Source organism: Panthera tigris, chromosome D4 (genome assembly GCF_018350195.1).
Source record: "Panthera tigris isolate Pti1 chromosome D4, P.tigris_Pti1_mat1.1, whole genome shotgun sequence".
Taxonomy (NCBI): domain Eukaryota; kingdom Metazoa; phylum Chordata; class Mammalia; order Carnivora; family Felidae; genus Panthera; species Panthera tigris.
In genome coordinates this window covers 55,438,943-55,463,335 of record NC_056672.1, presented here as the reverse complement: position 1 = coordinate 55,463,335, position 24,393 = coordinate 55,438,943, and the positions used below count along the sequence as shown (strand labels likewise).

At 38.1% G+C, this 24,393-nt stretch overlaps 1 protein-coding gene across 1 annotated transcript in view; it reads left to right on the top strand.

The window, feature by feature from the left end:
* Nucleotides 1–24,393, top strand: part of UBAP2 (ubiquitin associated protein 2) — a 111,058-nt gene that overhangs the window by 37,150 nt on the left and 49,515 nt on the right. The window contains 4 exon segments of the mRNA XM_042964143.1: nt 2,420–2,530; nt 8,077–8,230; nt 10,102–10,179; nt 23,289–23,343. Of these exon segments, the coding sequence (XP_042820077.1) occupies nt 2,420–2,530; nt 8,077–8,230; nt 10,102–10,179; nt 23,289–23,343 (398 nt within the window).

The following is a 24,393-nucleotide window of genomic DNA, read 5'->3' as shown; positions in this document are numbered from 1 at the left end:
GTCAAGAGAGACGTTGGCCTTGGAAACTCGGGCTGTGGACTTAACATCAATTTTTTTCTTTTTGGCAAATCCTAAGGGTGCAACATTTGAGTGACAGACCTGGATTATATAATAATTATCCAACTATGCAGGTCCTTTCCCAAGATGTATTTGAAGTCTGCACCTGTAGGAAACCATGACATTATTTGTATTCTAGAGACATAGGTCAAATAAGGACAAACATCTGCTTTCTGCACAAGTGCAACAAGCACAACAGACTTGAATCTTCCTCTGCTGGGATGTTTAACCACAAACCCACTGCTAGATAGGTGGAATGGGGTGGTCCCCTGACTCTTCTCTGTTAGAGTTCTCCATCTGGACATCTAAGGTCACTCATGCCTACCTTCCTGCCTAACAAACTATTTTGCCCTTTACTATGTAAACTCTTTGCTTTTACTTATAGTTGCTGTTGTTAGACTATTGGTAATATTTTTAGAAGGCCATAAAAAATTTATTAAAAATTATAGAACTCTTTTCCTGGAAGGAGATTTATGTACAGTTTGAGACGTACTGCTCCATATTATATTGCATTTTATATGAATAGCATAGTAGATACATAAAAAAAGAGCACTGGTCCAGGAGTTCAGAGTTAGAAGTTTAAATTTCAGTCTGTTACTAATTCAATCACTGGGGGTAATTTTGATACTTAATATTCATCTTAACACAGGCATATTGCAGGTATCGTGTTAATACAGATCACTGATGGGGCGCCTCGGTGTCTTAGTTGGTTAAGTATCCAACTATGGCTCAGGTCATGATCTCACAGTTCATGGGTTCGAGTCCCGCATCTGGATCTCTGCTGTCAGCACAGAGCCCACTTCAGATCCTGTGTCCCCATCTCTCTCTCTGCTCTTCCCTTCCCATGTGCATGCTTTCTTTCTCTATTTCTCAGAAATAAGTAAACATTAAAAACAACAAAACAGATCATTGATTAAAACTGACACTAGTAGATATCCAAAGACCAAAGCACTGGAAAGCTGTAAAGTGTGCAGAACTTTAGCTGTGTAAAGCAGAGAGGAAATCAGAGAGAGAGGGTATAGTGCAAAGAGCTGTATTTATGAGATCAAGATACCTAGATTCCAGGTAGGCTTTGCTATCAATTAGTTTTTTGACCCTAGAGAAAGCACTTCAGATGTTGGGGTCATACCATTTTGAACAGGTAGTACACACTAAAACAGTTATATGTAAAACACAACAGATATGTAAATCATACATTTCAGTTGTAATTAAGAAACCTGTCTTGTGCCTAATCTGTGATTATACTTGTGATGAAAATGTTAACTAGCTTAATCTGCCTTGTTACAGAGAATGTATCAGGGGATTTCTTTGATTACTTCAAACATAGTGCCCTGTTGAAGCTGCTTGTGAAAGTACTGTGTCTAGAAGTGAGTTGGTCATAGCTATAGAATTTCATTTGTGAGAACTTTAGGTGTTGCAACTTAGTATGTATGTGGAGTGTTCTAATCCAAGGGGTGATAGACCACATAGGGAATGTTTTCTGTGTATAAAATAGTTGGACTGGGTGTTCTGTTAATGTAGCCACATACAGCTGGTCTTTGGGAAATGTATAGTCCACTTACTGTTTGGTTCAGAATTTTGCAAATCCCAGGCCATTGAACTAAGTAGTCAGCTGACTCTGAATATGCTGAGAATGTTGGTATATATGTATGTGTGCGCTGCTGATTAATAATCTGATACTTGGTCAGTTTGAAGGAGGGTTAATTAGTAGTTTGGATTTTCTGTATTTATAAAAAGACAATGAATGGCTACAAAAAGCAGGTAAACCTATCCTTGGATTATAAGCTCAGAGTTTGGAAGGAGGGCATCTTCATGTGGATGGACTGTGTAGTTTTTATTTTTATATAGAAGAATCTTTTTTAAATTTATTTTATTTAAAACTTTTTTTTAATGTTTATTTTTGAGAGAGGAGAGACAGAGTGTGAGCAGGGGAGGGGCAGAGAGAGGGAGAAACAGAATCTGAAGTAGGCTCTAGGCTCTGAGCTTTCAGCACAGAGCCTGACTTGGGGCTCGAACTCAATTGTCAGATCATGACGTGAACTGAAGTAGGATGCTTAACTGACTGAGCCACCTAGGCTCCCCAGAATCTTTTTTTTTAATGTTTATTTGTTTATAATAGAGAGAGCTCACGCGCACACAGTGAAGGGGCCGAAAGAGAGGGTGAGAGATTACCAAGCAGGGTCCACCCTGTCAGCACAGAGCCTGACAAGGGTCTTGAACCCATGAACCATGAGATTACGAACTGACCTGAAACCAAGACACTTAACTGACTAAGCCACCCAAGTGCCCCTAGAAGAATCTTAAAATTAATATTAAGTGCCATTTTGGGGTCCCTTTAACTATTTCCTCATAATTTTGATAGCTTATGGAAGTGACGGGGAAAAATCAGGATGAGTGCATAGTGGCTCTACATGACTGTAATGGAGATGTGAACAAAGCTATCAATATATTGCTGGAAGGGAATTCAGACACGGTAAGTATTACCAATTATTATTAATTGTTTTGCAGTGCCAAGATTTGTCTCTAATTCCATATTGCATTTTGAACTTCACCTTTTTGGGGGTGGGGGTGGAGAGGGTTATGGGTTCCATTCCATATTTGTTTTAAGACCAGAAAGAACACTAACCTGAAATGACTGTTTTTGTTATATATGGTTTCTTCATGAAGTTGTAGAATCTGAAGACTCGAAAGAGAACTTGGTCACCTACTCCAGCCTTACACAGTTTCCAAATTCTCTGGGCCTGTGGACATTTTCACCACCTGAAAAACTTCTCTTGGCTTCACTGCTCATGTTTCTTCATCTCAGTCGTCACCTCTTACTACTTCTTATATCTCTAGACTAACAGAAAACCAGGATTTGCTGGTATATCTATTTGCTTATGTGTGAATATTCTACAGACAAATTTTGACAGATAGATAAAATAAGGAAAAAACAAAGTGTGTTTTTTTTTGTTGTGTTTTTTTGTTGTTGTTGTTTAGTAAAGTTTGAGGATGTGTAAGCACACTAACGCTCATCCCTTTTATTTTAGGAAGGATATAACTAAAGCCACAGTAGGCAGTTGTTAGCTCTAATCTTTTGATTTCTACATGGAGATTGCACAATATTTCATTTGTATTTGGAATTGAAACCATTTCAGAGCAGATTAAAACAAATAATGATGCACCTTAAAAGGGGTATAAAAATGAATGCAACCAGAAATGCCTTCCTTGTCTGTTCAAGTTTAGTCAGGTTCTCATTTTTAAGGATAGGCTATATAAAAATGAACTGTTTGAAAGTAAAACATGTTATCTTTAATATAAAATAAGCAGAATGAGTTTTTTATAATTATAAAAATCAGATAATTGGGAAAATATTTCACTATTTGAGTATAGCAATATCTGTGAGTAAAATTCCATTCAAGATAACACTAGTCAACATGATGAGCTACCAAATATGTCAGTTTGTTGGGAAAATACATCATGTTAAGTGATGAAATAAAATTTTGAATAGTTTTTGTTTGCTGACACTTAGGCCTATGTTTTCTAGGGAGTGTGTTTACCACATTGCTAATGGTTGCAGTGTAGAATGGCTCTCTGTTAATTTCCTTTCCTCTTTTTTTTTTTTTAATGTTTATTTTGAGAGACCACGTGAGTGGGGCAAGGGGGAGAGAGAGAGAGAGAGAGAGAATGAGAATGAGAATGAGAATGAGAATGAGAATCCCAACTAGGCTCCCATCTGTCAGCACAGAGCCCAACGGGGGACTCGGTCCTATGAACTGTGAGATAAAGACCTGGGCTGAAATGTAGATTGAGATGCTCAACCATCTGAGCCATGCTGGTGCCCCATCTCTATTATTTTCAAAATGAGCTGAAGGGCTAATCTGTCCTCCTATTTACATATTTAAAAAATTACTCTGAATAAAGGTAATATTTCCAAAATGTTAATTGGAGGGCCTGTTTTCTTTTTTATGGTACAGGTAGGCCAGGAGACTACTTTGTGTTGCCTTTCCGTTAGCTCCAGCAGACTTTATTCCTTTTCTGTGGTAGTTGGGTGAATTTTTAAATCTTAAATGAAATGTCCAGTTCTCTGTTTTAGTTAGTTTTACTTCCTCTGCTCATTTGGCACTGAACCCAAAGGAGTTAGTTCTGGGGTGAATGATAAAGAATATATCTTTGGTTATCTTGAACCTGAAAATCATGAAGTGGGGTCAGATCTGGTTTGATTTCTTCACATATCAGAAAATAGCAAAATTAGGGCCTGAATACAGACACAAAAGGTCTATGCTTGTTGAGAGATGAGAAGGCTGTTGAGAGAAGAGGCAGAGGGAAAGTCCTTTTGAAACCCTGGTTTGTTTAGGATCATGCTGTGGTACATCTTTTCTTTGATAGTAGAACCTACCTACCTGGTTGCTGTCTGCAGCAGCCATGGCTAACCAGCTGTAAGGAATATCTTCCCCTGACTGGGGTAGAATTTATTGGACTGGGGTGCTAGACAGTGTAAACACTGTAGGGTTGGTAGGAGCAAGAACATTTAAAATAAACCACTAAAGGCCGCCTGGGTGGCTCAGTCGGTTAAGTTTCTGACTTTGGCTCAGGTCATGATCTCGTGGTTCATGAGCCCCCTGCCTCAGGCTCTGTGCTGACAGCTGGAGCCTGGAGCCTGCTTCAGATTCTGTGTCTCCCTCTCTCTCTGCCTCTCTCCTGCTTGTGCTCTCTCTCTCTCTCTCAAAAATGAATAAACATTAAAAATTTTTTTAAATCATGAATGCAAACAAATCTATTTGTCCTATTGGCTAACCTTATTTTGGGCCAGGATCTTCTGAATCCAAATTTTTTCTCTGAAAAAAATGTTAAGTGGAAATGTCCATGCCTTTCTTAAGGAAGAGTGTCTTTCTCACGGAAGAGTAGCTGTTGCAAAAGAAAACATTAAACATGATCATAAGTACTAAACCTTTCGTTTCATTATAATGCTATTTTGAGTGACAGAATATTTTTGAAATAATCAGTCTTTTGCATTAATGTATTTTTCTTTTCCACGTAATTTGTTTGTTGTGTAGTTCCTGGCAAATAGGAGGTGGGAGAGTGAATTTTAATTAGCTGGCCTGGGAAGTTGCTTTTCTGATTTGTAAATGTGTCTGGGAGGGCCATCCCTCTTAGAGTTTCTTCAGACCTATTCTACAAGTAGTGGCAAAATACAGATAACAAAGGTTGTCAGAAGTTCTGTTGAAATCTTTTATAATCATTTGGTTCGTGTTGAAAGCTTGTGTGCATGCTCATGGACTGTTGGGTCAAATGAGAGATATTCTTTTTAGCATTTACGGTGGTGTTAGGTCAGTTGCCCCTTAAGTTTGCTTTCCTTACTTTGCCTCACAAATAAGTTCTTGTCAGTCTCTGTAGAGTTCACAAGCCAAGACTTGCTTATGGGTATCCTTTGCTGAATGAAATGGGCTCAGATGTTTTTCTCAAATGTTTTATATACAAAGTATGCCCCTTTATAATGATTGAATACCTTTAGGTCTGGCCATGTAAAGACATTATAAATTGTATACATATGCAACTTGTGCTGACTCTACTGTGTATAATTTTCTAGGACCTCTGTAATTTCCTTTTTCTCTTGTTAACCTAAGAGGACAGGATTCTACATATATATATGTATCTTGTTTATTCATATTAGCAAACATAATAAATTGAGTTTGTACAATGCAGAATTATTTTCTGGAATAAATAAGCTTTATTGTTTACTTAAAAAAGCAATGCAGAATAAGAAATTAAATCAGATTAATGCCCTCATTTAAATAACTGTTCCTAACTTTCTTCAGTATATGCATGGCCTTCCATTTGAACAAAAAATGTAATCCTATTTTATACAGTTTGTTGGATAGCTGGCTACACTTCTGTCATGGATCTCTTTCTGTGTACACCTGGATAACTCTTTAAGTGGCTACTTTAAGTGGCTTCCCTTTATAGATGTTCTAGGGTAGATAGTCTCTTAAGCTAGATATATGTGCCCCCCCCCCCCCCCCGCCATTTTGTACTGTTGCATATAAATGTTTGCACAATTACAAAATAATTTCCCGTGAATAAAGGCCTGGAACTAAATTTGCTGGGTCAAAAGCTGTGAACTAATTAAAGTTTGAGTATTATTCCCAGATAGACTTGCAGGAAGGTTCAAATAGCTGCATACTCATCAGAAGCGAATATACCTGATTATTATGCTGAAATTGTTGTTGATTTTTAAAAATATTTATCAAAGCTTAAATGTAGAAAATTACTTGTTTTAATATGTATTTTTTCCATATCCAGTGATTTTATATTTATACATAGGTTCAGCAGAGGTTTCTAGATGTTAGAAAAATTCCTTCTAAAAAAAAGGTTTTAATTCTGGCCTCCACCATTTTGGAAATAATTCACCTCTATGTTTCTTTAATTTTAGTTGATTAATTTCTGGTGCTTTTGTTTATTTGATATACATTGTTAGTAATTTCCTTTTATTGCTAAGTTTTTTTAAAGCTTAATAAAGTTATGCTCTTATTTTGGGATTGAATAACTTCAAATCTCTTGAGAATGAGTTAAATAATGACAAAGTAAATAGAAACAAATGGGCCAGTTTTGGGAATTCTCAGTAAAATACCTTTATTGATATCCTAATACTCACTTTCACAAGAACATAGCGTTCTCTTCTCAGTAATTTACATATATATGATTGATTTGATTTCTGTACTATTATTTTTTTTTATTTAAAAAATTTTTTTTAATGTTTATTTTTTTTTAATTTTTTTTTTTTTTAACATTTATTTATTTTTGAGACAGAGACAGAGCATGAACGGGGGAGGGTCAGAGAGAGGGAGACACAGAATCTGAAACAGGCTCCAGGCTCTGAGCTGTCAGCACAGAGCCCGACGCGGGGCTCGAACCCACGGACCGTGAGATCATAACCTGAGCCGAAGTCGGCCGCTTAACCGACTGAGCCACCCAGGCGCCCCTAACGTTTATTTATTTTTGAGACAGAGAGAGACAGAGCATGAACGGGGGAGGGTCAGAGAGAGAGGGAGACACAGAATCTGAAACAGGCTCCGGGCTCTGAGCTGTCAGCACAGAGCCCGACGCAGGGCTCGAACTCACAGACTGTGAGATCATGACCCGAGCTGAAGTCGGACGCTCAACCGACTAAGCCACCCAGGCGCCCCTGATTTCTGTACTATTAGAGGAGAGGCAGAGAAGGGAGGTTATATAAATAATTTGACTTCTCATTAGAACAGGTCTTTGAAGTTGAATTGGGTAGTTTACTTTTTTTAAATGTTTAATTATTTTTGAGAGAGTGCACATGCACACACAGTTGCAAGTGGGGGGGGGGGCAGAGAGACAGACTGGCTCTGAAGCAGGCTCGGGCTCCACACAATCTTTGGGTACTTTGTTTAAAAAAAAAAAAAATTATTTTTTTTTTTTTGCCTACCATTAAATTTTTTTAGATGGTCATTTTGGTTAACTGAAAAGAGCAAGTTGTTTTTCTGAGATTTTATCGAGTATTTAAAAGTAATTTGTATTCTTTGAGCAAATCCATTTATTAATAGGTTTAAGGCTTACTGATAAAGGTGAGGATGGCATTGTGTGGGAAATTGGGGAAACATCAGTTACTTTAGTCTTAAATCACAGGTAAAAGCCTTAAAGCACAGGAAAAGGCTCTGTGGGGGGACAACACACAGTATGTTAATTCAGCTAGTTGCTGTCATATATAGCATAAATATATATATGTATATGTATGTGTATATATATAAATATATATGTGTGTGTGTATATATATAAATATATATGTGTGTGTGTGTATATATATATATATATATATATATATATATATATGCTGTATATAGCAATAGGAGCCTAGCAAGAGGTTTGTTGTCTCCATCATCAGAGGATAAGAATTAAAATGTTAGGCAAGTGAGTTGGAAGGCATGGGTAATTAGGTCTGAAAAATACATGTGCATACCCTTAATGAGTGTATACACTTCGAACGACAACTCTGACCATTCTTATCTTTGGTAGACTTCATGGGAGACTGTAGGGGGGAAGAAGAAGAATTTTGGAAAAGAAAGTTCAGAGAACAAAGAGAATAGAGAGAAGAGAAATGAGAGAGAAATAAATCGTGGACGTGGAAATAACAACCGGAAAGGAAGAGGTGGCAATCGTGGGAGAGAGTGTAAGTACATTTCTTCTCAGTTTTTCATTATGAAAATTTTTATGCACACCGTAAAGCTGAAAGTGATCCAGTGAATGCCCATAAATCTAGTTCCTCAATGCAGTGTTTATTATTATAGTTAACACTTAATGAGCTACAACTAAGTAGTTCATTAGAATTTTAACTGATGCAGTTCCATGTTAGCCCTTAACCTGAGCTGTAGGTAATTGTGTTGTCTCTTAAGACTGCTTTCTGTTATGTATCAGTTGAACCCTTTAATTTTTTTTTTTTTTTAATGTTTATTTATTTTAAGAGAGAGAGAAAATCCCAAGCTGGCTCCGGGCTGTCAGTGCAGAGCCTGACTTGGGGCTCAAACTCAGAAAATGTGAGATCATGACCTGAGCTGAAATCAAGAGTCGGGCACTTAACCGACTGAACCACCCAGGCGCCCCAGGTGTACCTTCTAATTTTAAACTAGGTTTTTCATTCCCTGATAGATGATGCTGTTTATTCTTCCCACTTAACACACACTCATATAAGCAAGGGTTTGATAAAAAGTTTGTCAAATAGGAAAGATTTTCACTGTTCTTTCATTTGATCCAGAGTTTGTAATTATTTACCCATAACAACACTACCTGCTGTGCAGCCATACCAAAATAGCTGAATTTTGAGTGAATAAAAGGTAAATATTTAATATTATCATCTTAGAGATGTTTGCTAGTTTATTTACTCCACAGATGTTTACCTACAATGTGGCAGGTACTCTAATAGGCATAGGGCAATGAATAAAACAAATTTTTGCTCTCCTAAAACTTGTAATGTAGGTGGAGTGAGAAGTAACATGTTTTGCAGGAATATTGCATTTTAATGATGTTATATGTGGAAATTATGGGGAAGAACAAAGGCATCAAGATCGGGATTTGAGGGAGGTATTTGGCAAATTTATTTATTTTATTTTTTTTAAGTTTATTTATTTAGAGAGAAAGAGAAAACGAGCAGGGGAGGGACAGAGAGAATTCCAAGTGGGATCTGTGGTGAAGCACAAATGTGAGACTCTCGAACCCATGAACTGTGAGATCATGACCTGAGCCAGACCACCTAGGTGCCTCAGGGAGTCGTTTGGCAAATTTAAATGGAGTAGCCAAAAAAGGCACTCGGGACAACACCAATGACTCATGGGAAAAGAGATGAGAGAAAGCTGTGCCAGTACTGCTCATGAAATTTCTGTATTCTATACAGTCATTAATGCCAATAAAGGGATGAGGAGAAGATAAGACCGTGTTGACATATACTGGATAGCATCCTAAGAAAACCGGTCTCCAACGTAATTTTTCTAGCAACTCAGTATTTCTTTGGTATTGCTGTTTCACTATTCTGTGACTTTCTAGGCTTTGAACATAAACAGTGGGCCAATGTTGGTGTGTTATGTAGCTGTATAAGCAGTTTTTTGAAACAAACTTGCTTTAGGGGAGGGCCAAGTTCAACTAGAACAAAGAAAAAGTGGTACATCATTTTAAATTTCCCAACAGAATTTTCAGTTATGAATTTAACAAGATCTGTTGTCATCAGTCTTTAAAAATTTTTTTTAAATGTTTAATTTGAGAGAGAGCACGAATTGGGGAAGGGGTAGAGAGAGAGGGAGAGCAAGAATCCCAAGCACACAGAGTCTGACGTGAGGATCTTATGAACCTTGAGATCATGACCTGAGCCGAAAGCAAGAATCAGGCGCTTAACTGAGCCACCCAGGTGCCCCACTGTCTTCAGTTTTTGATCCACTTTTATTTGGTTTTGTTTTTTCCTGTTTTCTGATCCATTTGGTGAAACTCTTTTGTCCTTGCCTTTGATAATTCTTACGTACGATTATATACAAGAGGTGCTCTTTTCTTCCATAGTTAGAGGCGAAGAGAATGGAATTGATTGCAGTCAAGGGGACAAGCATTCAGACCGTGGCAAGCGAACCCGTGGCAGAGGTAAGACAGAATAACAGGGAAGGAGATGGTCGTGTTTGGAAGAAGGATCAAGCTATTGGTATACTTACTTCTCCACTAAGGCATGGCAGTGTACTCTGAAAGAATGGTTGATCTTGTGTAGTTTTTTGATTTGTTTACTGATAGCTATGAATGAATTGTTTGAATTCATGTAATTTTGAGGAAATTTTGTGGTTGTTTTCAAATAAGCCAAGAAAGCCCTTTAAATGAATAATACAAAACTTGAAGCTCTGATCAAAAAGTTACTAAATTCTTCTATGTTGGACTTTAACAGATGTGTTTTACTCATATGATACTGGTTTTATTTAATTTTTTTTTCAGTTTATTTATATTGAGAGAGTGAGTGAGCTCAGGAGAGAGAGAAGGGGAGGGGCAGAGAAAGGATCCCAAGCAGGCTCCCTGCTGCCAGTGGAGAGCCTGACAGGCTCTGTCTTGACGTGGGGCCCAGTCTCATGAACTGTGAGATCATAACCTGAGCTGAAATCAAGAGTCAGGTTCTCAACCGACTGAGTCACTCAGGCACCCTATGTTAGTGATCATTTCTCAACATTCATTAATCTGGCATGTCATTAAGCCACTTTAATAACGTAATTTCATATTCTTTAGAGATGTGACTGAATTTTCCCAAGGTTCTAAAATCAAGATACACAGTGTAATATGCCGATGTTACTTTGGTTCAGTGGATGACCTCCCAGAATTGACATTTTGCTTGATCCAGTTTTTTAATTGTGGGTTTTTTTTAATGCTTATTTTTGAGAGAGAAAGCATGAGTGGGGGAGGAGCAGAGAGGGAAACACAGAATCCAAAGCAGGCTCCAAGGCTCTGAACTGTCATTGCAGAGCCTGACACGAGGCTCTAACTCAAGGACTGTGAGACCTGAGCTGAAATCGACTGAGCCACCCAGGTGCCCCTATTCTTTTTCTTTTCTTTTTTTTATGTTTGTTTTTGAGAGAGAGAGAGAGAGCGCGCGCGTGCGAGTGAGTGCGGGGGAGGGGCAGAGAGAGAGGGAGATAGAGAATCTTAAGCAGGATCTGGGTTCTGAGCTGTCATCACAGAGCCCCATGTGGGGCTCGAACCCATGAACCATGAGATCATGGCTTGAGCCAAAGTCAAATGCTTAACCAACTAAGCCACCCAGGTACCCCCTGTTTTTCTTTAAGCTTTTATTTTTGCATAATCTCTACACCCAACATGGATCTCAAACTCTCAACTCCTAGTCAAGAGTTACAGGTCTGCCACCTGGCCAGATGCCACTGTTTGGTACGTTGCTACATGCAGTTGTGACTGTTCTCCATATAAACACTGCGTATTGACAGAATTTTTGATCATTAGTGTTATTAAGCACAAAAATAATGTAGACACTATATATCCTACCACCAACTACCTTGGCTGTTCATCAAATTGTCACTCACTAAAATACTATATAGGCCAAAGGTAAATGATATCCAGAGATCAGAGAAGGGCAAAATTGTGTACTGATTTGCCAGGCACAGTCAAAATAAGATTGGAATTATCTAACAGATTTTAATTATAATTCCCTTTTCTAGCCTTTTAAAATTATGATCAATCTTGGAAGTGCCTGGCTGGCTCAGTTGGTGGAGTGCGTGACTCTTGATCTCAAGATTGTCAGTTTGAGCCCCGTGTTGGGTATAGAGATTACTTAAAAATAAAATCTGAATAAAATAAAACAAAATTATGATCAATTTCAAACTTAGACAAAAGTGGAGAGAGTAGTTAAATGAACCATATGTATACTCCCTCTTAGTCAACAATAACTAAAGATTTTTGTCCATATTGGCTTTATATGTCTCTTTCCTACCTTGTCTGCAGAAATTTTTAAGTCATAGTAAACTTTTGGTATCATCTAATAATCTGATTTTTTAAAAAATTTTATGATTATTTAAAAAATTTTGGGGCACCTGGGTGGCTCAGGTGGTTAAGCATCCAACTTTGGCTGAGGTCATGATCTCGCAGTTTGTGAGTTCGAGCCCCACGTTGGACTCTGTGCTGACAGCTTGCTCAGAGCCTGGAGCCTGCTCCGGATTCTGTCTGCCTTTCTCTCTGCCCCTGCCCTGCTCACACTCTGTCTCTGTCTCTCTCAAAAATAAATAAACATTAAAACAATTTTTTTTAAATGTCTTTTCACAGTTGATTTCTTTGAGGCAGGATTGAAACAAGGTTTATACATTGCATGTTCTTTCTAATCTAGAATATTTTTCTTCCTAACATCTCTGTACCACCTCTTTTTTCTCTTTACCATTTATTTGCTCAGAACTGTGTCATTTGTCCTTTTAGGATGTCATGTTTCACATCATGCAGAAAGAATGCTAAGCAAGCACTGGGCTGTCAGCGCAGAGCCCAATGTAGGGCTTGATCTCACAAATCACGAGGTCATGACCTGAGGTGAAACTGAGAGTTGGACTCTTAACCAACTGAGCCACCCAGGTGCTCCTATTAAAAGGAGCATTAATAAACATTAAAATTTATTTTTGAGCGAGGGCATGAACATAAATGCACAATAAAATCACTGGGGGAGAGTCAGAGAGAGTAAGAGAGGGAATATTCCAAGCTAGCTCTGTGCTGACAGCTCAAGAGCCCCATGCAGGGCTTGATTCCATGAACTGTGAGATCATGACCTGAGCTGAAATCAAGAGTCGGTTGCCCAATCGACTGAGCTACCCAGGCAACCCTATTTAATTATTTTTATTAGAGAGAGAGCGCAAGAGAGCGCTCACGTGCGAACTGGGTAGAGGGGCAGAGGGAAAGAGAGAATCTTAAGCAGTCTCCATGTTCATTGCGGAGCCTGACTTGGTGCTTGGTCCTATGACCCTGGGATCATGACCTGAGCCAAAATCAAGAGTGAGCTACCTAAGCTCTCTGAAAGATTTTATTTTGTAAGTAATCTCTCTATGCATTTGGGAATTCAAAATGGAGTTTGAATTCACAGCCCAGAGATCAAGAACCACACGCTCTATGGACTGAGCCAGATAGGCGCCCCAGTACCTAATCCTTTTTAAGAAAGGATGTAAAGGGGCACCTGGGTGGCTCAGTTGGTTGAACGTCCGACTTCAGCTCCGGTCATGATCTCACAGTCTGTGAATTCAAGCCCCGCGTCAGGCCCTGTGCTGACAGCTCGGAGCCTGGAGCCTGCTTCAGATTCTGTGTCTCCCTCTCTTTCTGCCCCGCCCCTGCTCATGCTCTGTCTCTCTCACTTTAAAAAATGAATAAATGTTAAAAAAAAAAAATCTTAAAAAAAAAAAGGATGTAAAGTGGGGGTGAGGGATTCAGATTGACCTTCTGTAAATCAAATTGGACTTAATTTTTTCTTATTATTTACTTTTGAGAGAGAGAGAGAGAGCATAGGCAGGAGAGTGGCAGAGAGAGAGGGAGACACATAATCCAAAGCAGTCTCCACAGGCCCTGAGCTGTCAGTACAAACCTAGGAGCTGTGAAATCATGACCTGTGCTGAAGTCGGATGCTTAACTGACTGAGCCACCCACGTGCCCCTATAAATCAGATTAGACTTAAAAGAAATCAGCCTACCATATACCCCACGTGTAAACGTGAGTTAAAATTTGTATATCCTAACACCTATATTTAAACATATTTAAGCAAGTTCTTGGAATGGTAATGGTCTGTGTCTGGAGATTTCTTTCAATTGCTTTGACTCCCACATCCAGCACAGGGCAAGAGGGGGAAAACACTTAGTACCCTATATACACAAAAACACAATTATTTTGCTTAGTAAATATTAGTACAGTTTGATAGTTAATTGTGGTGCAATTGTCACTTCAATAATTAAGGGATAAATGTCTTTTGTTTTATGTAACCCAGAAATTCACTTGTAAGTCATTTAATATCTTAATTTACTTTCTTATGGTCTGTTTAATTAGTCTTTTAAAACCATTCATTCTTCTGTCGTTTTGCAGTTATTTTTGGTTTGTTGTGTAGTATGCAGATTTTAGAGTGTGTACTTAGGGGCACTTTCGTGGCTAAATCTGTTGTGTCCAGCTCGTGATTTCTGCTCAGGTCATGATCTCGTGGCTTTAGCCCCACATTGGGCTCTACCCTGCTTGGGATTCTGTCTCTCTTCTTTCTCTGCCCCTTCCCCTGCTCATACTCACTATCTTTCTCAAAATAAATAAATAAACTTTACAAAATACAGTGTATACTTAAAAACAAGTATAAGCTTTATAGCGTGTACTTAAAAACAGTTCTTTACGGTCTCCATTGCCTTTTTTTCTTTTTTTTTTTTTAATGTTTATTTTTGAGAGAGCACAAGCAGGGGAGGGGCAGAGAGAGAGGGAGACACATAATCCAAAGGAGGTTCCAGGCTCTGAGCTGTCAGCACAGAGCCCAATGTGGGGCTTGAACTCACGAACTGCAAGATCATGACCTGAGCCGAAGTCAGAAACTTAACTGGCTGAGTCACCCAGGCACCCTGTCGTCTTCTTTTTTTTTTTTTTTTTATGTTTATTTTTGAGAGAGTGTGTGTGCAAGCAGGGGAGGGGCAGAGAGAGAGGGGGACCAGAAGAGCTGAAGCAGGCTCTACGATGGCGGCAGAGACCCGATGTGTAGGCTTGAACTCATAAACCACAAGATCATGACCTGAGCCGATGTTGGATGCTCAACCAATGTTGGATGCTCAACTGACTGAGCCACCCAGCGTCCCTGCATTTGTTTTTTGATTTCGACAGTACTTGTGAGCTCCTCTTGCTGACTTCACATTGACTCCCGCTCAGCATACTAATCTACATTTATGACTAAATTTGCTAAAATTTCAAAGTGCTAATAAAACTTGTCTTATTTATTGCTTTATCTGTATAGTATTGGCTTAAAAAATATTATGAAACAGCATGGGTTCAATATGGTAACCTATAATTTCTGGGATACCTTATGTTAAGAATTTGACCCAAATGTCCATCAATGGATGAATGGATAAAGAATATGTGGTATATATATACAATGGAGTATTACTCAGCAATCAAAAAGAATGAAATCTTGCCATTTGCAACTATGTGGATGGAATTGTAGGGTATTATGCCAAGTGAAATTAGAGAAAGACAAATATCGTATGACTTCACTTATACGAGGAGTTTAAGACACAGAACAGATGAACACGAAGGGAAGCAAACATAATATAAAACAGGGAGGGGTCAAAACATAAGAGACTCTTAAATCTGGAGGGGTTGTGGGAGGTGGGGATGGACTAAATGGGTAAGGGGCATTAAGGAATCTACTACTGAAATCATTGTTGCACTATATGCTAACTAATTTGGATGTAAATTAAAAAAATAAAATCAAAAATGTATCTGGTATCTGTGTTAAATGAAAAATCATACGTATAATATGGGAGTATATTTTATAGCATGAAAAGTATGAGCTCTCTAGCAAATGAAGTAAAAATAAATTCCCTTTATATGCCTAGTGTTTCTGTACCATTTGCTGAATGTTTGCTCAGAGTAGCAAGAATGATTGTGACACTTGTAAGATGTATTTTACTATAATTTGTTTAAAAGTTTGTAGAGAAGGATCTTGTGAGTTGTGTGTTTTTGTGAGGAAACAACAGCTTCTTTAGAGGAGGGAAATAGCAGTTGTGCCTGGCACTGTCCTAAGTATCCTGGTCTTTGGTTTTTGGTGTCAAAATGTTTGGAACTATATAAATGTTGACCATTCAAAGGTAACTTGGCCATCAAATAATAATTGTGTTTTGTGTACAAAATGTGGAATTTAGCTGATATATATTAAATATCTACTGCATGACTGGAAGTTTTCCCTCAATGATACTGACTTAATCCTGAGTTCAGATTGAAGATCATGTTAAATATCTGAGATTTGGAGTATTCTGGGTAAAGGTCTTTGTCATGTGACATATAGTAATTAGTAGAAACTAATTCTGTGTTCCAGGAGCCAATGCTGCTTATTAGTATTGTATATCTTTAGGAATAAGTTTTCATTATTTACTTATTTAATTTTAGAGAGTGAGAGAGAGCCAGAGAGGGGCAGAGGGAGAGAGTGAGCCAATGTTATGCAGGCTCCCTGCAGAGTATGCCTCTTGGTCCCGTAAGTTAGGATCATGACTTGAGCTGAAATCAAGAGTTAGACATTCAACTGAGCCACCCAGGCACCCCTTAGTTCCTGTATTTTAAAACAAATTAATACATGAATATGCTCTATATAATATACTTGGAAAGTAATTATTGACTACCTATTGTGTGCTAACATAGTATTTAAAAATTTTTTGCATTGTTTTATATGGCTTCTTGGGTTCTGGTACAAAAAGTATTTGACAAAATGTGGTGTTCTTAAATGTATTAATGAATCGCTGGGTTGTTTCCTATAAATGAATGGTGATGTTATATTATCTTTTAAAATAAGAGTTTAGGGTTTTTGAGGGGAATATTTTTATATTTTTAAGTAATCTCTACACTCAATGTGGGACTCAAATTCATAACCCCAAGATGAAGAGTCGTATGTTCCACTGACTGAGCCAGCCAGGCACCCCGGTAGTTTAGTTAATGAGAAAGTTCCATGTGTATGTAATTGGACTTACATATCAGTCTTAAATGCAACAACTAATATTTAAATACCTGTTGTATTGCTGCAGATAAAGCTGTGAATAAGACATGATTGCTCATACTCTAGGTGGGAAAGGAGAAGAGACTGTCAAGTAAAATCACTTTTTGACTTAAGAAATTGATTGTTGATGTGGTCAACTGTCAGTAAGGGGCTTCTTCCTCCTTCTCTCCCTTCCTTTTTTTTTCCTTTTTTTTTTTTTTTTTTTAAGTAATAAAGCTAGATGTCCAGTGTGGGGCTTGAACTCACAAACCCTAGACCAAGAGTCACATGGTCTACCAATAGAGCCAGCCAGATACACCAGTAGGGTCTATAAATTGAGTGGCCTGGGAAGGTCTCAGCGGAGGTGGGATTTAAGCTGAGGAGGAAGAAAGCCATGGGAAAATTTGGGTAGGAACATTCTATATAAAAGCAGTTGATAATGTAAATGTGGAAAAGAACTTGGATTTTTTTTTTACAGAATTAAAAGTTACCTGCTGGAAAATAAAATATACATAAAAGTGCTCAGGGTTTGGTTTGAACATTTTACCTTGAAATTAAAAAGTACAATGGAATTTTGCATAATGTTTACTCAGATTTCCTGAAAGTATTTTACATTTGTTTTATCATTTTCTGTTTATGTTACATCCTATTGTGTTTTCTGAAACCTTTGAATATAAATTCCAATATAATGGCCATTTTGCCCCTTAACATTTTAGTGTATATCTCCTCTAAGAAAAAAGATTCTCTTAGGGAGCTTAGAATAATAAAATCAGGAAATTACTATTGATGCAATCTATAGGCCTTATCTAAAAAATTCTAGTTATCCTGTAATGTTCTTCAGAGCAAAAAAAAAAAAAAAAAAAAAAAAAATTATTCTAGTTTAGGATCCAATCCAGGATCACACATTGTATGTAGTTACTTTGTCTGTTTAGTGTCCTTCATTCTAAAACAGTTCATCAATCTGGAATAAACTTTGTCTTTCATGGCCTTAATGCTTTAGAAGCATATGGACTCTTTTGTAGAATATCCTTTTATATCAGTCTGAGAAGCTTACTCATGAATAGATTCTTATTATCTGGTGTTTTAATTCCAGTAAAGTTAACTTGTTATTTGTTTTTGATAGGAATACCACAAAGTGATGATCACTGACCTTCTCAGTGCATCATATTAGAGGGCACATGATACCAGTGTATCCCTTACTAGTATTGTTAGTTTTGATTAAATTTAGGAATGGTGGTTTCTGACAAGTTTCTATGTGAAGGTACTACTCTACACTTTATAATTAATACATGCTTTCTGAGGGAAGTACTCTGAGAGTATATAAATACCCTTTTTTGTATGTGTGTATTTGTCCTCGTCCAGTCACGCCTAAACCCAAACTACCCCAGTTGCATACAATTAAAATTGTCTGTTTTGAATTAACTAATTCGAATTGGGTTTTTCCTTCAAGCATCCTGAAGAACCCTACTTGAAATGGGGCTTAGGAGAAATTATTTTCCACTTGGGAATTCCTCAAATTGTCACCATAAGTGGGGAGGTTTACTAGTCCAGAAGGGAGTCAGTCTTCTAATAGTTCTGGGGTGGAAGGACCTGGAACCTGGTCAGCCCCTGCCAGGCAGAATGCATGGCATATAGGGTATGGCTCTCCAGTGTACTGACAACTTCAGCCGGTGGTGTAGTGGGGTAGAGCACCCCAGGGGTTGGGCAACTAGCTCAGAGAATTCCCTAAATATCTTTTTTTTTTTTTTTTTTATCAGACTTACACTTGCTAGTTTGAGAATCCATTAGTTCCTGAAACAATTGCCACAACACGTTTATAATCAGACTTCTTTACTAAGGATAAACTAATATATGGGATATGAGGGTAGATTCTAAGCTTTATTCCTCCCTGAATCCCAGAGGGAGTTTGCTGTTGTCATTTGACTTGTTCATACTGCTTTAGGTTTGGGAAGTCATATTTGTGTCTGAGAATATACCTTAACCCATGAACAGAGACAGCTTGCTGGATTCCCAAGACTCTGATCCATGCAGGCTCCAGAGATGCCCTATTGTGTGTGAGGACTGGATAAGTCTCTGGGGATGGAGGCAGCTCATAGTCAACACTGCAACTACTTTTATCACTGAACCAGCCCTGAAATTTTGTGAATTTTTGTCAGTACAAAGAACCTTAGAACTAGTCAGGACTTTAAAGATCTTTCATGTCATGACCTAGAGTGTGCAGTGAGATATTTGAGATCACAGAGTTTCTGGTACATTTCGCTGTTATCAAAGCCCTCCATATAGTCTCCTGGGGTTGAGGGAAAGGGATTACTTTCTGTCATCTTAGGATCATTCTCCTTGTTTCTATTTAGGGTACACATGCTTGGCACTGGGAGGGGCAGGGAATGTCTATAGTTAGGATCCACTTCCACTAGAGGTGATTGGCTGTTTTCTACGTTTGGGCTTTTTCAAGGGAAGTGAGTGGCTTTTCTATTCTGGCTCTCAGTGCAGAAAAAACATAAATATTAAACAGCTGAAAACTTGAGCAGTCATTCAACATAGATACCATCAGAGAGGCCTCTAGGGTAAAAAAATAGCATTTATTATCATATGGGCTTATTCTTTATGATAATCTTATTTAATCTTGTGTTTTCTCTATTAAAAGACCCCGTCTTTATTATGAGCTGCTGGATAAAAATATCTATGTGTACCAGATAACAATGTAGGGAGAAAACAATGTTACTGGTAGTGTTACTAGCCAGGTGAATAGGAAAGATCAGTTTTGTTATTTTGCAAAAATGTATGGGAATAATGGGTTTGATTTTTTTTTTTTTTTTAATCTGGTTCCGATATTTGTTGTGTTTGTGGTTAATAGTTGGGCACAGCTTCTGATCTCTAGAGATGGGAGATATATGTAGTTGATACTTTTTCCAGGGTACTTGGGAAGATTTCTTGAATTTTTGCCTAAGGCTGTGTATTTCTTTTATAAATTCCTTTGTCTCTTTTTCATTAACATCTTGCTTTCTGGCTCAAGTATTCCAATTATTGTTTAATAATTTCTGAGCAGAGGGGTGCCCAGGTGGCTCAATGGGTTAAGTTTTCAACTGTTGGTTTTACCTCAGGTCATGATTCCTGAGGTGAGTTTGAGTCCCTCCCATGCAGCTCTGTGCGGATAGTATGGAGCCTGCTTGGGATTCTCTCTCTCCCTGGCTGCTGGCACTTCCTCCTCCCCCCACCTGACCCCTTGTACGCACTCTCTCTCTCAAATAAATTAAAAAAAATTTCTGAGCAGGATCCCCTTTTAAAATCGTGCCACTGTCTTAATATTTACTGTTAAGTTCCTTTTTTCACATGTATACCAATGAAATGAAATTTCTTTTGTTACAAAGGGTACACATGAACTCACCTGTCAAGAGCAGTTGTGGTTTTTTCTTTTGCTTTCTCTATTGGTAACTATTCATTATAGCAAAAGTAAGTTCTTGAGATATAATTCATGTACCATATAGTTCACTCATTTAAATTGTAAAATTCAATGGTTTTTAGTATATTCATAGAATATACTGTATCCAGCTGTCAACATGATCAATTTCAGAACACTGTTTTTATCTCAGAAAGAAACCCTGTCCCCTTTAACTATCAATTTCCAATTCCTCCATCTTTTTCACCCTCTTCCCAGCAGTAAACAACTACTAGTCTGTAAATTGACCTATTCTGGACACTCCCATTTAAAAGGAAATTTTATAATATGTGGTCTTTTGTGCCTGGCTTTTTTCACATAGCTTAATGTTTCAAGGTTTCATCAGTGTTGTATCAGGATTCAGTACAATATTGTAGCACGCAGCAGTATGCCATTCCTTTTTTTTTCCCCCCTAATGTTTATTTTTGAGAGAAAGAGAGTAAAGAGGGGTAGGGACAGAAGATCCAAAGTGGGCTCTGTGTTGACAGCAGAAAGCCGGATGCAGGGGTCATGCCCACAAACTAGGAGATCATGACCTGAGCCAAAGTCAGATGCTTAACTGACTGAGCTACCCAGGCACCCCAGTACTTCATTTCTTTTTATGGCCAAATAATATGCCATTGTATGGATGGATATACCACAAGTTTTTAGTTAGTTTTGTTTGGTTTTGTTTGCTGTTGTTGTTTTGTTTTGCTTTGTTTTTTGGGGAGAGAGAGAGTTTTAGCGGGGGCAAGGGGCAAAGAGAGAGAGAAAGAGAAAGAGAATCTTAAGCAGGATCCATGCTCAGCACAGAGCCCAAAGTGGGGCTCGATCACAGCCCTGGGATCATGACCTGAGCTGAAATCAAGAGTCAGATGCTCAACCAATTGAGCCACCCAGGCAACCCTTGTCAGTTTTTTGTGTTTTTGTTTTGTTTTTTACAATGAAGTGTTCTATTTCCTGAGAATTGCTTTTCTTCTATGAGACTTTCTTTTTTAAAAGTTATCCTTTTCCTAAATTTTGGATTATATTCTTGGCCAAAAACCTGTAGCTTGAAAGCTTTCTTCTTAGAGCTAGTTTTCTTTCTGCCTGAGTTTTGACTTTCCTGTAGGCTGTGGAAGTGGTTGTGTGTGAGTCTTACCTTTGCCTTTTGACAGTGTTACAAGAGGCAGTAGCTACTGATAAGCATTATTAGGATTCTTTGGTTTTTTAGGACATTTCTCTCTATTCTCCTATCTCTGGGAATATAGTAGATTTTGGTTAAGACCACATTTTTAATAACTTAACTTGAACTGTGGGGTAAGTTAACCATACGTAATTAATACACATTTTAGCTATATTAGTATGGCTAATAAAGCCCTTGGCAACCATCCTCTGAATTCTACTCTTATGTACCTCATATATGTGGAATCATAAAATATTTGTCCTTCTGTGACTGACCTATTTCATTCAGTGCAGTGTTCTCAAGGTTCATTCATGTTGTAGCATATGTCTGAATTTCCTTCCCCTTGGGACACCTGGGTGGCTTAGTTGATTAAGCGTCCACCTCTTGATTTCTGCCCAGGTCATGATCTCATGGTTGTGGGATCAAGCCCCATGTCGGGCTCTGTGCTGAGCATAGAGCCTCCTTAAGATTCTTCCCCTGCCCCATGTGCGCATACATTCTCTCTCTCAAATAAAGATAAATAAACATTAAATAAAAGAATTATCCTTTTTTAAGGCTGAGTAATATTAAATATATCTCTTTAAGACTCTTTTCAAATTCTCTTTGGTATATATCCAGAGGTGCGATTCCAGGATCATATGACAATTCTGTTTTACTCTTTGGGGGCACTGCTGTACTATTCACCATGGTGGCTGTACCATTTTAGATTCCCAGCAAAGTGTACAAGGGTTTTAGTTTCCCTGCATTCTTGGCCAAAACTTGTTATTTTCTGTTCTCTCTCTCTCTCTCTCTCTCTCTCTCTCTCTCTCTCTCTCTGATAGTAAGCATCATAATGGTAACTGGCTTCCCTAATGATTAGTGATACTGAGAATCTTTTCATGTGTTTATTGACCATTTGCATATCTTCTTTGGAGAAATGTCTATTCAGATCCTTTGCCATTTTTGAATTAGGTTCTGTTGTTGAACTGTAGAAGTTCTTCACACGTTCTTGATATTATTCCTTTATCAAATGTATCATGGGCACATATTCTGTGGGTTGCCTTTTTATTCTGCTGATATAGGTGTCTTTTTTTGTTTTGTTTTTAAGTAATCTCTACACCCACCATGGTGGTTGAACTTACAACCCCAAGAGTTGCATGCTCTACCGACTCAGCCTGTCAGGTGCCCCATATAGTTGTCTTTTGATGCACAAATCTAACAACTGGTTGTTTGTTTTGTCTGTGCCTTTGGTGTCATATTTAAGAAATCATTACCAAATTCAGTGTTGTGAAGCTTTGCTCTATATTTTCTTCTGTGAGTTGTATAGTTTTAGCTCCTGAATTTAGGTCTTTAGTCCATAGTGGAGGATGTTATGAAAAACTAGAGTCACTGAATAAAATGATCTCTTCTTGCTTGCTCGCTTGCTGCTGCCAGTTTGGTTATTGACCAAAGTTCTAGTATAAAAAACAGTGTGTAATAGTACCTTCAGCTTACATAGCAGTTTTCCTCTTTCTGGTTCTCATTTGATTTTATAGTAGAAGTTTAAAATGTTACGGTATTTGCAGTAACGGATTTTAAAACATCTAGAATAGGTTTTTTTTTTTTTTTTTTTAAAGTAGGCTCCCTGCCTAGCGCAGAGCTAGAACTCATGACCCTGAGCTCAAGAGTTGGTGCTCTACCAACTGTGCCAGCCAGGCAACCCCAGAATAGTTTTTAATATAAGCTGCCTGTGTTAAGTTGCAACATATCACAAGTACTATATAAGCAGAATGAAATCCCTTCTATCCTTTAAAATCAATAACTGTGTAGATAGTTGTTTCAGTAGTGACCAGCAGGTTGGGTGCACCAGATGGGAATGTTGGTGCTGTTAGGAACAGTGATAGTGTTGTTTGGGGTGTATAGAGAATGACATTGGTAGAATTATAATTTTGTAGGGTATAAATACTATTTAACAGTACTATTTTCGTTTTCAGGATTTGGACGTGGAAGAGGGAGAGGGGCAGGAAGATTCACAACACACGGCATGGGGTAAGTCTGAGCCATCCTATTTTTATAGTTATTACTCTCTTTAGGTATTACTCAAGGGTTTTTCTGCCTCTGTTCTGTTCCCAATTTATTTATACTGGTGAATCAGATGTTAATTATTAAAAAGAGAAAGGGCGCCTGGGTGGCTCTGTCAGTTAAGTGTCTTACTCTTGATTTTGGCTCAGGTCTGGATCTTGTGGTTGTGAGATGGAGACACTGTGGGGCTGAGAGCTGAGCTGAGTGTGGAGCCTGATTAAGATATTCTTATTCCCTCCCCGCCCCTCTCACTATCTCACCATCTCACCATCTCTCTCTCTCTCTGTCTCTCTGTCTCTCTCAAATAAAAACTAAGAAAAATTTTTTTAAGTGCCACAAAAAAAAAAAATTGTGAAAAAGTGAAATGCAAATAAAATTGTATTGTAATAGGCTTTCTGTCCTTGGTTTTTTTTTTTTTGACATTTTGGATTGAATAATAGTTTGTTGAAGTAGTGGGGTATCCTTTACATCCGTGGCCTCTCCCCATTACATGCCAGTAGCATCCTTTCTCAAGTTGTGACAATCAAAGAAAATCTTCAGATATTGCCAGATACTACCTGGTGGGGGGGGGGGGAGGGGCATAATCACCCCTCATTGAAAACCACTGCATAAGAGTTAGGTTGATAAATCCAGCAATTGTCTTGAATGGTGAGTTAATGCAATGTTTATATAAAAATGTTAGTATTTTTATTTTATTTTTTTCTAAACAGTGAACATACTATTACTAAATAGGTGATATAATCAATTGTTCATAATTTCCGGTTGTTCTTTTACTTTTTCCTTCTTCTAAAACGTTAGCTCCCCTTTGGGGTGCCTGGGTGGCTCAGTTGATTAAGTGTCCAACTTTATTTCAGGTCATGAACTCACCTCATGAGTTCAAGCCCTGCATTGGGTTCTGTGCTGATAGCTCAGAGTCTGGAGCCTGCTTTGGATTCTGTGTCTCTCTCTCTCTTTGTTCCGCCCCCACTCACACTCTGTATCTCTCTTAAAAATAAGATTAAGGGGCGCCTGGGTGGC